Genomic DNA, 15,681 nt, shown 5'->3' with positions numbered 1-15,681 from the left:
CTGGTGCTGAAGGATCTTTCACATTTGACCTCTTTGTGGGGTAGAAAAACAAAATCTTAGGACAGGTGAGATGGGAGATAAGGGAAGTACACAGGGAATGGAAGAAGATGAGGTCACATAATTTAGCCAATACATAGTGCTTTCCCGTAAACATTTATTATTTGTTTCAAACTTTAAAAGTTCTAAAAAAAGGTCATTTACCAATCAGAAGAGGTGTCTCTCCTTTGTCATTTTTGGTGTTGGGCCATATTCCTTTTTCCAGTAAAGTTCTTACATTTTCCACCAGACCAGCTTTGATTGCCAATGTCAAGGGTGTTTCCCCATCAGAGGTCTTGAACTCCCAGAGTGTCTTATAGGATGCTGAGAGGTGAAAGCATTGTGTAAAGTTAAAAATCTTATTTAAAGGATATCACTAGATCAGAATAATATAATATTATATATATTAGACTGAACAAAGTTGATTGATGGAAAAGCAAAGACTAAAAGGAGATGTGAGTATACTGGTAAATAAGCATGGGCTTGCTAATCAAGTTGACAGCTGAAAAATCACCAACATCTGTGCTTCAAGGTGCTCTTTTTTTATTTAAAAATGGGTTGTATATTCTCATTTCTTGATAAATTATAAATTAACTTCCCAATCCTTAGTGTTGTTATTTAAATTGCATCTGAAATTGTTTTTTTTTTTTTTTGCCAAATGAAGTCTGTGAATGTGGGAATGAGAATACATTTGAATGACTATCCTATAAGAATATACTAGGTATACTGTGCTTAATATCATCTTCTATATTTGCCTGTTTGTCTAGCTATCTATTTTCTTTAGCTGGCTAGCTGGCTGGATAGTCATGAAATATGTATACCATTATCTTCTAGAACATAGAACTAGGGAGCAACACTGAAGGTTAGAAGATAGAGCATTCTCAGAGTGTTTAATATTGTAAGACACTGAGGTATGAAAAATACTGTGTTAGGACATAAAAATTGCTATTAATATTTACGCTTGAGTCAACTACCATGATATTTATTAATATTAATATCATGAACAAATTAATGTAATATAAGGACAAATATGATAAGTACTACTTGTATTATATAATAATCTTTTGGACACTATTAACTTAAGAGATAGTTTGAGATGAAAAATTAAAAACTGACTTCCAAAAGCAAAAAGACTTATATTCAAATCAATTGACTCATGGTATATACAAACTCTTGTTGCTTTTAGGCGATAACCACATCTTCCTGCCAACTCGTGTCGCAATCTTAAAAGAATGCAAAGGGTGAACCCTGAGACTTACAAAATGTGCTGATTTTTGCACCCCATGTTTAAAACATGGGTATAGCCTTTTCCCATTTTCAAATAATCTTGTATTCTGCTTCTTATTTTTGCTCATTATATTCATTGAGGACACTCCCAACTTCTACATTCTTGCTTCAACTTGGTCAAAGGGGTTTTATGTTCTCTTACCATCCAGAACAATTTCAAGGATTTGTTGAATGGGTTGAACAACAGCTTCATGCAATGGAAACCATCCTTTTTCATCAGCTTCATCTAACGCATATTTATATTTCACATACTCCTGGAGCTCAAGAATGTGGCCTAAAGTAAACACATGGGCTGATAACAAATCTCCATCTTTGCTTGATGAAATCTCTAACTCACCCCAAGGTAGGCAGTACACTCACTTACCTTGTTTTATGGCCTCTACGAGTTTTCTGTTTTGATCACTTAGTGGTATAAATCTTCCAGAGAAAGAAACATAAGCCATAATTATAAAAGTGATATACTTCAAGGAACAAAAATTTTAATTTTTGCATGTAAAAAATTGTATGAGTTCTGCATGTAACTTTAATAATCAAGATTTAGAGGACAGGCACACAACTGATTTCATCCACTTTAAAAATGTAATATCTATGAGTCTGTTACAGAGTATATTTATGATACATTAGAGTACATATTATGATACATAGACCTAGGAATGTTAGTGAAGATGACAGATTATAACACTGTCTCTGAAATTAGTTCTAAGCAGCAAAGAAGGAGTAAATAACTGGCACCAGGGGAGCTGGGTTCAGGTTTCGCACTTTGTTATCCTGGGGAGGCCAGTTAGCCTCTTTGAGTGGTGGTTGCTTCATCTGTAAAGTGTTGAGAGTAAACAGGAAGGCTTCTTTCCGTTTTAAACTCTATGCTCAATAAATGTTTGTTGCTTTAAACTTAATAATTGCTAATTAATGGTGGCTCATTTGAGAGCTTATGATCCATCCTGCATGCTACTCTTGATCACCTCATCCACAAGTGAAAACAAGCTGAGCATTTATAGAGCAAACTCCCAGTCATGGCCAACAGGTCATGATTTTAAGCTGCATGGCAATTCTCTGGTGTGTGTTTATTCAAAGGAAACATAGTATTTCATAACAAATTGATTTAACTCTATGCAGCAGACACATTTGCTGGCATTCTAGGCCTGTGATTGCCTTCCTGGGAACTCTAAAGTTCTAAAACCCGTTGAAGATAAGGGAAAAATTAAGGAGACCAGAAATTTAAATGTAATATGTCCATTTTTATAAAAGCTCAAAAGAAGTAATTTTATAGCACCAAATCTATTCAAAATCACTACTAAATTTCAGAATACAGGACTGTAAATATACAATCAATGTAAAGGTAAACTAAAGTTTATTTTAGTCAGAAGGAGAATATGTATTGCTCAAGACAGAAATTTACTTTTGCAGTTTTAGATTCTATAACCCCAGCTAACATAAAACATCAATTTTATGTATAATTAGTTAACTACTGTCACTTGAGAAATAGATAATGAAATAGGCTTTAGTTTATATAGTACTCTGTCATATATTATAGAAGCCCTCAGCCCTTTTCCCGTTCACTGAACATATGGGCTAAGTAGGTTAGCATTACCCCTCATATATTAAAGATGCAAAAGTGGAATACATTACTTACAAAGGTTGCCTGAGTCAGTAACAGAATGTGGTCTAGAATATACAGAACAGACCTTGGTACACATACCTATACATTAGTTGTATAACTGTACTTGTAAGTTGTTTAAATTTATTGTCCTTTTCATTCCATTAATCGGCAATTATGTACAATTGTATTTAACTAGAAATTTCCCCTCTGGGTTATTTCCATCTTCTGCCTGAGTTGGGGATTTGTGGAAGATCAGACTGCTAAACCTACCACAATGGCCCTTGTAAAGCTGTTAGATTCTCTGTCAGAAAAGAAGGGTGAGCATTTTCCTGGAAGGAGGAGTCAGGAAATATCATTTATTTCATCTTACAACAAAATGACTGTTACAAAGAAATTTTGTTGAGAATAGTCAATTTGTTACCTTTCACGATAAAATTCAGTCTTGCTGTCTTCAATGGATTCTTGAATACTGAGCTGAATGTCATAACTTGTAAGATGATCTTCATCAGGGTCATCATTAGTATCCATGACTAAATATAATTTTGAAAAAAGCAATTTCTTATTATGGGCAAATGGCACAGAACACCATATAGAGTTAATGTGAAAGATGCAAAATGAAAAACTAAAATGCATTCACCTTTTTCCATTTAACAAACACAAATGCAATTAAGATTTTAATCAATATTATATATATATGAAGCCCATTCTAATGCTTGAAGCTTTTAATTATCCACCCTTTGGGTGTCTGTATTTTCTAATTTTGACTTTCTTTTCAGTAATGTCTACAGTTGGGCTTCTAAGGATTCACTTTCTCCACATTTCTGACTTACAAGATTTTCAGCCCATCAGTTTCCTCAAGACACTGTTCTCCACAGCACATTAGAAGTTTAAAACTCCAATCAAGAAGTAAGACAGTGACAGGTATAGAGAACAGTGAACTTTTCATACTCGTTACCTTTCATTTTGTGTTTGCTCTGCTTGCTGATTTGCTGATTAATTCCTTTGTTCACACCAGCAGTGGTTTGAGGTGACTGCCTTGAATTGCATTTAGTTTTGTATTTGTGTTCAACTTCTTCAAACAGACTACATTTTTGTATTTGCTTTGCAAGTTCTTCACATATTTGTTTTGTATTCTCACTTGGACTACTAGTTTTATAAGTAAAAACAAACTTTCTTTTTCCTTTATGTCTAATCTCTCTACTCCACTCCTAGTCAACGATAGCAGATGACTGTTCTCAGGGGTCACTGGAAAAAATATGTTGACTCATTAGTAGCAGAAAAGCACTGAGTCCTTCAGACAGCAGAATTAGATGATGAAGCTAAACCTATGGTATTGCCTGTTGCCTTTCTCTCTAATATCACTGTGGTGATAGGGGATTGCATGGCTCTGGGATTAGTAATGGGATACAGAGCCTTTCACCTATTTAAATCACTGGCTTAACTCTAAACCTGTTTGAAATTTGGGCTTCCAAGACATGAGATACCACAGACTCCTTAGAGAACCAAGCTGATCTGTGGAAATTTTTTGTATGTCCTTTTAATGACCATCAGAAAGGAGTTATCTAAGACTCTTAACTGCTTTGCATGCCTAATGACAGCAGGGTGGAAATGGTGAGGAAACTCCTACTGCACAAAACAACCCCCACCAGACTAGCTGTTTCCAAGCTTTTATTGACAGTGTGGGATGAAGTGAAGATCTGTGTGCAGGTGCACTAAGGTGTCAGACAATCAGAGGCACATCATTAGAATAGATCTAGAGACATTGAGATGCAATGACAAGGGCAAGAAGAGAGTTATCTATCTGCACCTTAAACTTAAAATGACTGGACTCAGTCCCAGTTGAAGGTTGGCAACAGTCTATTGCCGGCCAGCCTTTATTTAAAATCACCTTTAAGTAAGATAGATACCGACCAAGTATCTGAAGAAAGGACGAATAACATTTTGACACATTGAAGACCTATTACAGGTGCCTCACCTCTCAGTCTAGAAAAAATAGTGGACCCTTTCTAAATAATAATTTGCCAACGTTGTTCTGGAGAAACCCACTAGTGACATTTATTTGTTCTCCATAAATAGCTAATTTACAAAATAATCAGAACAATTATATTAGATAGTTAGTCATTTCAGTTAAAGTACTGGTTAATCTCGGCCCTGGCCAGGTTGCTCAGTTGGTTAGAGGGTCGTCCTGGTATGCCAAGGTTGTGGGTTTGATCCCTGGTCAGGACACATACAAGAAGCAACCAATGAGTGCATAAATAAGTGGAACAACAAATCAAAGTCTCTTTTCCTCTCTATCCCCTCTCTTTTAAAAAAAAAATCAGGCTCTGGCTAGAGTAACTCAGTGGATTGAGCGCGGGCTGCAAAACAAAGTGTTGCAGGTTCTATTCCCAGTCAGGGCACATGCCTGGGTTGCAGGCCATGGCCCCCAGCAACTGCACATTGATGTTTCTCTTTCTCTCTCTCCTTCTCCCTCCCTTCCCTCTCTAAAAATAAATAAATAAAATCTTTTTTAAAAAATCAATAAGTAAACTAAAAAAAAAAAGCAGACTTCCAGCCAAGATGGAGGCATAAGTAGATATACTTTGCCTCCTCGCACAACCAAAATAAAGACAACCACAAAGTTAAAAACAAAAATTAACCAGAAGTGTCGTAAAATCAAACTCTATGGAAGTCTGATAACCAAGAAGTTAAAGAGGAAACATTTATCCAGACCAATAGGAGAGATGAGCAGTTGGGGCAGAGAGGACTCATGGCAAGGTGGTGGATGGAGGATCAAGGTGGGCAAGGCTGTGGCTGGTGGACCAGGTGAGGTGGAAGCTGGCAGAGCAGGATGTTGACCATTTGCATGTGGATAAACTGGGAGGATCAACTGGGGAGCCAGACAGACCACACAATGCAGGGTCCCAGCACAGGGAAATAAAGCCTCAAAACCCCTGACTTAAAAATCTGTGGAGGTTGAGGCAGCAGGAGAAACTCCCAGCCTCACAGGAGAGTTTATTGGAGAGACCCACAGGGTCCTAGAACGTACACAAAACCAGCCACCCAGGAATCAGCAGCAGAAGGGCCCAATTTATTTATGGATAGTGTGGGAGATAACTGAAAGCAGCCAAGAACCGAGCAAGTGGCACTGTTCCCTCTAAGACCCTTCCCCTACATTCAGTTCCACAGCGCAGTGACGTAGGCTATCCTGCCATGATGAATACCTAAGGCTCTGTCCCTCACTACTACATAACAGATGCACTGAGACAAAAAAATATGGACCAAGTGAAAGAACAGATCAAAGCTCCAGAAAAAAATAAGTGAAAAAACTAAGTGATAAAGAGTTAACTAACCTATCAGATGCAGAGTTCAAAACACTGGTTAATCAGGTTGATCACAGAAATGGTGGAGTATGGTTGCAAAACAGAGGAAAGAGTGAAGGCTATGAAAGATGAAATAAAGGGAACCACCGTGAAGAGAAGGAAACCAGGACTCAGATCAATGGTTTTGAGCAGAAGGAAGAAATAAACATTCAACCAGAACAGAATGAAGAAAAAAAGAACTAAAAAAAAATGAGGAGAGGCTTAGTAATCTCTGGGACAATTTTAAACTTTCCAACATCCGAATCATAGGGGTGCCAGAAGAAGAAGAAGAAGAGCAAGAAATTGAAAACTTAGTTGAAAACATAATGAAGGAGAACTTCCTTAATCTGGCAAAGAAAATAGACTTCCAGGAAATCCCAGAAGCTCAGAGAGTCCCAAAGAATTTGGATCCAAGGAGGCACACACCAAGGCACATCATAATTATATTAACCAAGATTAAAGAGAAAAAGAGAATCTTGAAAGCAGCAAGTGTTAAGGAGACAGTTACCTACAAAGGAGTTCCCATAAGACTGTCAACTGATATCTCAAAAGAAATCTTGCAGGCAAGAAGGGGCTTGAAAGAAGTATTCCAAGTCATGAAAGGCAAGGACCTACATCCAAGATCACTCTACCCAGCAAAGCTATCATTTAGAATGAAGGGGCAGATAAAATGCTTCCAGATAAGGTCAAGTTAAAGGAGTTCATCATCACCAAGCCCTTACTATATGAAATGTTAAAGGGACTTACCTAAAAACAAGAAGATCAAAAATATGAACAGTAAAATAACAACAAACTCACAACTATCAACAATCAAACCTAAAACAAACAAACAAACAAACAAAAACAAACTAAGCAAACAACTAGAATAGGAACAGATTCACAGAAACAGAGATCACATGGAGGGTTATCAGTGGAGAGGGGGAAGGGGGATGGAGGAGAATGAGGGGAAAGGTACAGGGAATAAAAAGCATAAATGGTAGGTACAAAATAGACAGGGGAAGTTAAGAATAGTGTGGGAAATGGAGAAGCCAAAGGACTTCTATATATGACCCATAGACATGAACAAAGGCAGAGGAATGATGGTTGGAGGGGAGGTACAAGGTGGAGGGGAATAAAGGGGAGAAAAAAAATGGGACAACTGTAATAGCATAATCAATAAAATGTATTTTAAAAGATAAAAGCAATGGTTAACCTTGTTTAGGTTCAGGAACACACTTGATGAAAGCAAAGGATTCTCTCTCCAGAGGAATGCATGCCCACACAAAATTTTGCATAAAATTTTAGAGTTGTATCCTCTGAGGCCTTATGTATCCCAGGAAAAGAACCATTAAGTTAAGAATTCTCAAGTGCTAAATGTTATTATTGCATTATCAATAATTATTAGTTTACAGATGGGCTGAGTAAAATCCTAGGTTTAAATAATGGGAAAAGGGAAAGTTTGGTGATCACGTAAATTTTAGATTATCTTCAGTAATAATAAGAATGGTGATTATAAAATAGTCATAAATTACTGAGTGACTATGACATTTCTAGCACCATGCAAAGCACTTTGCAGTCACTGCCTTGCTTTAAAATCCTCCATTCTACTTTTAGGTTGTGAACGAAAAGGAGGTCACATATTAAACCTGACAGCTCAGAGGAAGCCTGCATGAAGGTACTGCAAACTCGGAGACCTACAGTAACCACACAGGATGGTCTGAAATGAAAACTTCTTAACTAAAAGTGAGTCATGGCGGGTAGTCATGTACTAGGCCAGTATTCTTCACTAACAGAGGTCAATCTTCTACGTTCACTGAGCCTGTCTATTGTCTTTTCTGCATCTACAATAACATACTTTTGAAATGTCTCGTATATCCTTTTCCAGACCCCTCAGGGCACAAACACTGCACCAAAGCAGAGACCACCAATCCCTTTACTATTGCTGTTGTTGTGTTATTTGTTGACTGTTAACTGTCTTGTACCCACCTATGTAAAGAAGTATGTGTTGCCCTGGCTGGTGTAGCTCAGTGGATTAAGCACAGGCTGTGAACCAAAGGGTCACCAGTTCGATTCCCAGTCAGGGCATGTGCCTGGGTTGCAGGCCAGGTCCCTGGTATGGGGTGTATGAGAAGCAACCACACATTGATATTTCTCTCTTCCTCCCTCTCTAAAAAGGAATAAATAAAATCTTTTTTTAAAAGAAGTATGTGTCTATTCCTTTCATTTTTATCCAATCCCAGAGATTTCCCTGCTTTGCTTGTTCCTGCCTCCCTAACCTATCACCAGTGGATTTCTTGTTACCCCCTTACATCTTGTGCTTTGATTCTGATGTATAAAATGTGTGGTAATGCTGCCATTTTCTGGAGCATTTTCTCAATCCATTGATATTTTGCTTCCTGGCAGTTGCTGTCCATTTGGCTCAATACACTCACAGAAATTTTTACAGGTCTGGACATTTCTTACATTGACAATGTATTATAGATTCATTGTGTATAAGTGAAAACTTGGGGTTCAGGAGGTTAAAAACCCCCTTGCTGTCACAGAACTAACTAGTAAGTAGAGTCTGGACAGAACACGGGTGACTCTGTTCCTAAGGTCTTTCCTAAGCTTCAGAAGAACAACCCACCGTCTGTTGTCCTTAAAAGAAAACTCTCTGATCTTGCACTTAACAGCCAGCTCTTAATGACAATGACTTCCAAAAATAAAAAATAAAAAATCGCTTTCAGGAACACATAAATCTTTACCTTTGGCTCCATGAGACAAGGCTTTGTGTTGCTTAGGATGGTCTGAGGTGCCCTAAACTTCCCTTCACTCTGCGTTTTTGTTTTGGAGCCTATGCATTACCATCTAAAAAAATAGGATCAACATGCCAGTTGGTGCCTGACTCAAGTGCTCAGGAGGTTGGGATGATGTTGCAAAGTACAATGCAGGAGTGAACCTGGGTACGTGTCACCTCTCTGCATTGACTCTCTAAACTACCTCCAATCCATGATCCCTGATAATACCAAACTGTTGATAGGCTGTCAGGCCTCAGAGCTGCCCCTGAAACAGGACCAACCAAGGTCCTCCTTTTCCCTGAACTGGGGCAAATATACTTTGTTCCTGTGAATTGTCTAGTTGGCTGACATCCAGTGACATCCAAATCTGTTGAGCCCACTCACCCTCACACTCTGTCTTGGGCAAAACGAAACTGAAACCACCTCCGTGGGTCCTAAACAAGGCTGGCCTTCAGAAGTCCTGGAGCGGACAGTTGCTTCCATGTTGCAAGGAAGGGCTTTGTGTCCATAAATATCACCCTGCCCCTAGCACCTGTCCTACCAGTACAATCCTGTTACATCAGTGAGAGTTTCTGTCCTTTAGAGCATATTGTTCCATCTTCCCATATCCCTTTTTTTAAAAAAGTGTATTTTATTGATTATGCTATTACAGTTGTCCCATTTTTTTCTCCTGTTTATTCCCCTCCATGCTGCACCGCCTCTCACCAGCCTTCCCTGCCTTAGTTCCTGTGCATGGGTTGTACATATAAGTTCTGTGGCTTCTCCATTTCCTATACTAATCTTAACCTCCCCTTATGCCATTAGCACCAGGCCCCAGTGTGGAATCAGCATCTGCTGGAATAGCTACATGGGGCAGGGATGATGGCAGAGGGTCTAAGACTGAGTCTAGTGTGAGATGATAAGAAAGGATAAGAGAAGAGCAATACAGTAAAATTTGGTTCTGTTCTCAATTTTATACCAGGGCAGCCCATATCCAAACCCTGAAATTTTCGATTTTCTTTTACCTTGAAACTGTGATGGTTCTTGAGTGAGTCCCTTTGTTGGGAGTCCCAGAGAGGGTCATCAGGATCTGTCCTATGAGAGGAGCAGCAATAATCACAGGCACTTTCATTTTTTGGTTTTGTTAAGGAAATAGTTATATACAAAACAATGTATATTCTCATTTTCTGTGTTTTGACCATTCATATGTGTAAGCTTATAACTTTGGTTTTTATTTGGTGGCTACACACTTTTGTTTTCTCAGAATCTTGTAACGCAATGTGGCAAATCAGATAAATGGCTTCATTAGGCTGATTTCAGCAACGGAGTCAACAAGTTCCCCAGAGACTTGGAAGAGAGGCACAACTCTGTCAGAACTGGGTTCCACCCCACAGACACAGTTCACTTTTATTTACAAATCATAAGTTACAGCAACTCCCTCTTCATGGTATTTGCATTTGTTCCTCCCCACAACCCCAGGTGAAATATTTTTTGTATTTTTCAATTACAGTTTACATTCAACCTTACTTTGTCTTAGTTTTGGGTGTACAGATTAGTGGTTAGATAATCATGCACTTTACAAAGTGCTCTCCCTGATATTTCAAATGCCCACCTAGCACTGTATATAGTTATTGTAATATTATTGATTATATTCCTCATGCTGTACTTTACATCCTTGTGACTGTTTTGTAACTACCAGTTTGTACTTCTTAATCCTTTCCCCTTTTCCACCCAGCCCCTCAAGTACACCTCTAGCAACCATCAGTGTAAAGAACAAAATAAACCAATATAGAAAATTGAAACAAACTTATAGATGCAGAGAACAGACTGATTGTATTTGCCTTTTCTATTAGAGAGAAATTCTGTGGATAACAGAGAGAACTAGACCAGTTCAAACGGCATCTTTAACAGAATCACTTGCTCTGCTAACACACACACACACACACACACACACACAATCTTAGTCCAGAAAATTAATGCTTTTATATTGCCTCAAAGTGATACAACTCAACATTTTACAAAAGATATAAACATGTAAAATAGACATATTGGTCTCCAGACACCAACTAGGATATCTGGTATGTGATAGGAAGTCACTAAGTATTTGCTGAATGAATGAATAATTGGATGAATAAATGAATGAATGAATATATACTACTGTGAAAATTAGCAAAAGAATAGATTAGCCTTGTGTCTTCTTTCTATGTCATACATATGTTTTGGCCAAGTTCATTTCTAATTTTGGGACTGCATTAATTAAGGCTTAATTTTTATGTTAATATGCTACTGATAAAAACCGTCTCACTAGTTTTGCTTATATCTAGTTTCATATTACCAAATTAGACATTTTTAGTCTCTGCTATTGATTTCCAAGTCAAATTCAGTTATGACAGAGATGTAGGAAGATGCATACTATCTCTTGAAAAAGACATATGGAAAGAAAAGGAGTTTTCACAAGTATGTGGATTTCTTGAGGAATGTAAATGTAGAATAGAAAAGAATACAGCAAGGATGGCCCATGAAGAGGCAAATTATTAATAAATGTGCCCTTATCACAAGCTAGGTGATAATGTGATTTTTAAAAAGCCGTACCCTTTGTCTGTAATTCTAAATCTAAGAGTCTTATAAAATAATCAGAGATATGAAAAGAAATTTGTTTGTGAAAATATTCATCTCAGCCATATTTAAACTGACAATGCATTAGAAACAATATAAAATGTCCAGCCAGAGGGAATTTGTATAAGACGTTACTATCTACTGAGACAATAGAAAACTATAATAGTTATTTAAATTCATATTCTTAAAGAATATTTAATGTCATGGATAAAGCTTTGAGTAAGAGAATGTTGTTCATGTAATCAAGCTTTGAAGGAACTAAGATTGACTTCATGGAGCCAAAGCCTCCAAAACCTTCCAGAAAACTGGCCTCAGATCATCCCAAAGTGAAAGGTTGCTGGTTCGATTCCTGGTCAGGGCCCATGCCTGGGTTGCTGGCCTGCCTGGTTGGGGCATGTGTGAGAGGCAACCAATTGATCACAACCAATTGATGTTTCTCTCACACATTGATATTTCTCTTCTTTTCTTTCTCCTCTCTTCCCCTTTCTCTAAAAATAAATAAATAAAATCTTTAAAAAATAATAACAACAAATATAGAACAGAAATTGGCAAAGGACTTCAGATTAATATTGATCTAGTATTTAGCACCCTTCAAGAAAATGTTTATCCAGCTTCAAATCCTCCCCAAAACATGAGCATCCAGTATTGTCTCCTTTTCAATATCAAGACCATGTCCAACAGATACTGGCAAATACCTTGTTGAAATACAGATGCAGAATATCTATATTCCCTTTCTCTACTAAATCAAAAGTACAAAGAAGGGTTGACTCAGCAGTCCTCAGTGATTATCATTTTTTTTCCTAAGGATTTTTCAGAACATCCTACCTGCCGTGCAAAAGTAGGTATACCATACCTGCTATATTCCACTCACTGTGTTAGACACAAGACAAAGGGATCCGTGCCCTCAGGGAGTTTGCTGCCTTTAAATAAAGCATTCGAGACTTTTCCCAGAAACAACCTTAATCTCTCCATTCCTCTTCCTTCCAAGTTTTTGCAGAATCAAGCACACAGCAGGGCATTAATAATTCATTATAAAAAACATTTATTGAGAGCTTACCTGTGACGTGCATTATGCTAAATATATTAGATTACGTTATTTACTTTTTTATTCACTTCCCCCCAATTTACAGAGGAGAAAACTGAGTGGGCACAGAGTGGTTAGGTAATTTGTGTAAACCCAGTTGTTTGACATGAGCGCCACACAGGTTTACTGCTACAGTGCACCCTGGTGACTCAGCCACTCTCAAGGAATTCATGAAAAGAGGGTCTCGTTTTATAATCTTAATATTCATAAGCCTCAGAAAAGTTTTCTAAAAGGGTTGAGCAAACAACCAAAAACCTATCAAACAACCCCAGTAGAAATATAAATATTTTAGGTAAATTTTCATTTGAGGTATTCCCATAAAAACAACAGAAGTTTAATATTACATTTTATGACAATAATGTTCTCAGCACAAAGCAGTGTTTGAACTTCCTGTCCATATCACTGCTATTTCACAGAAATCATTTTACTTTAGATGTGCAGTCTTTCTTAGAAGTTATCTGTTTATTTAAGAACCAGATGGTGATGGTATCAGATACATTCTAAAGACTTTCCAGCCTAGACATTTTATGATTTAATTTGCAAAAGCAGATTTCCACTTCTACTGAGTTCCTTTTCTTCTACTGATTTAAGAGACTTTAAAGGAATTTTTATCTGAATATAAAGCAGCCATCTTTTGCTATGTGATGAAAAAGCTTTGATAGAGATTTATTTTAATTATTGATGAAAAGTCATCATTAACTCTTTTTTTCAGAAACCAGGGCTAGGTAAGACCCTTCTGGGATTCCATACTGTGTGTACTGACACTTCCTATAAGCCTATTTATTCTTGATCTGTTTTTCTCTTGATACTATTTTTTATTATGATCAATAATTATGTAATTGAGTTAATATTCTATAAACAAAAACAAACAAACAAAAAAGCCCTCTGGCTTTATTTTGTAATTTACAAGGCCCTAGACCGGCAAACCCACAGACGGTCAATTGGAAAGATAGTAATGAGAAGCTACCACAATACGTATTTCCATCAGTTTAAAATATTCTTAATACTAAACTACTTAATAAGCTAGTTGGTGAGGTACAGATCAAATATTTCATAATCTCACCTTTTGGAATGATCGTCTTGCCATTCTCATTCAGGGCCTGGCTTTCCTAAACCAGAGGAAGTACCCAGGAGCCAATGTGTTCCTTTGTGTATCTAAAATTAAGTTCCCAGTTGGTGGTTAAATTAAGATCTGACCTTGTACAACTGAAACATAAGTGGTTCCTGGCACACAGTAAAGTATTACCCATGACTTCTCCAGACTCTCATCAAAAGAAACACAAACCCACAGAGGTATAATAAGATTAGCTGTGTCCTGATTGGTTCAAAGAGCTCTCAGAAAACAAATGATCTGCCAACCCAGCTGCACTGAGGGTTCTTGCTGAAGGAACAAAGCATGACCATGTAGATGGAATTAAACCATATTTTTAAATTAGTTGTTCAAGAGACATTAGATCTATGAGTCTGTGTACCTGCAGATCCAAATCCACTCTTCATCAATTTTAACACACACTATTTCTCTTTCTTTATCTTTTAGATTTAGGCTGAATCTCATTAAGTACAATCTTATTGTCATACAAATTTACTGTCTTTCCTTTGATTTGCGTGTAATAGCTGCTGATCTGATAGACAGGTAAGACAGTCAGCAGTATTTAATCTGATCGAGAATCTTTAGGGCGCCTTACAGCACGTGCATAGCCTAAAAACAGTGACTGGCAGATGCGAAACAGCATAAAATCAGGATTTAAATTGGGGAGAATTGTTTGTTTTCTATTAAAAAAACAGTAAAGTTCAGTATCTTAACTGATTTTCTAGTGAAAATAATCTGTCTTAAATATGTTTCGACATGGTAATCCTCCGATTAACTCAGGCTGCTGCCAGCATTCGCAAAGCCGACTGGCTTCTGTCCCCACCACTCCGCTGAAACAACTCTCCTTACGGGTCTCAGTGACCTCCTAGTGTCTCCGGTGGATCGACACTTTTCATTTGGTATTTTTCAGGCCCTGTCTTAGATTCACCACCATTGATTCCTTTCCCTTTCCTGAAGCTTTCTACCCCCTAGGCTTAGAAGAGTACTCATTGTATGCTTTGTTTTTGGCTTAAGTTATTTATTTTATTTTTTTTTGATCCTTGGATTCCAGATATAAGTTAAATCATATGTTTTTATCTTTATTGTATTTTTTACATTACATTTTAGTCTCTTTACACCTCCCTCTCCCCAGCACTCACCACACTGTTCTTATATCTCTGACCCACTCTTTTTACTTGGTGTTAATAAATAAATGTATGGATTATAGTAAATTTACCAGTTTTATTTCAAAAATTGGGAAACCTTAATCAGAAGACCTAACTCTTCTTTGTGATACAAGAGGGTGTATTTCAGTCCTCCGTGGAGCATACCTCAAATATTTTGTATTTATGCCACTATTGAGTCAAGGTTGAAGATTAGAAGATTGTGCACACTTTATAATTATTAATCTAATTTGGGATTTTTCAATAAAGAATTCTTACAAAAGCAACCAGCATTGTGAAATTCTTTAATTTTTATACAAGACTTTTGAAAAATTACAATATTAAATATTCATGTGAAGGTTTTGAGTATAGTGCAATTTATGGGAAAATCTATACTCAAAGTTTTGAAATGTGGTTTGGGACATTTCAGGGACATTTCTGCTCTTGTACCAATCAATTTATGCCTTTTTTATCTGCTTAAAGAATAATCATTATACATATACTTATAAAATATTTAAAATAATAAGACAAAAGAAAGGCTGTGCACTAAATAAATGAAAATGTGTTGCTGATGACACAGACACATGAGCAAGCTTTGTCTTCCTACTTCCTATCTCTCTCACCTGAGATTTGTTGCTCAAGCTCTCTGAGAGTGATAGCAACAGTAGTAATAATAATAATAATAATAATAATGAAAGTAACAGTAACACAATGACCATGGCACCCACCATTTTTATGAAGTCCATTCCTCAA

At 37.1% G+C, this 15,681-nt stretch overlaps 1 protein-coding gene across 1 annotated transcript in view; it reads right to left on the bottom strand.

Annotated features, from left to right (window-relative positions):
* ASB15 (ankyrin repeat and SOCS box containing 15) overlaps window positions 1-13,852 on the bottom strand; it is a 37,176-nt gene extending 23,324 nt beyond the window's left edge. The window contains exons 1-6 of the mRNA XM_028525849.2: window positions 13,760-13,852; window positions 10,022-10,091; window positions 3,342-3,450; window positions 1,688-1,740; window positions 1,466-1,597; window positions 202-360 (exon numbers count right to left, since the gene is read on the bottom strand). Of these exons, the coding sequence (XP_028381650.1) occupies window positions 202-360; window positions 1,466-1,597; window positions 1,688-1,740; window positions 3,342-3,448 (451 nt within the window). The 5' untranslated portion in view covers window positions 3,449-3,450; window positions 10,022-10,091; window positions 13,760-13,852. The remainder of the gene's footprint in view (window positions 1-201; window positions 361-1,465; window positions 1,598-1,687; window positions 1,741-3,341; window positions 3,451-10,021; window positions 10,092-13,759) is intronic.
* Between the last annotated feature and the right edge of the window lie 1,829 nt (window positions 13,853-15,681).

The sequence above is a fragment of the Phyllostomus discolor genome, chromosome 10, assembly GCF_004126475.2.
Source record: "Phyllostomus discolor isolate MPI-MPIP mPhyDis1 chromosome 10, mPhyDis1.pri.v3, whole genome shotgun sequence".
Taxonomy (NCBI): domain Eukaryota; kingdom Metazoa; phylum Chordata; class Mammalia; order Chiroptera; family Phyllostomidae; genus Phyllostomus; species Phyllostomus discolor.
Note: the sequence above shows the minus strand (reverse complement) of the source record. Positions and strands in the feature narration are given on the sequence as shown.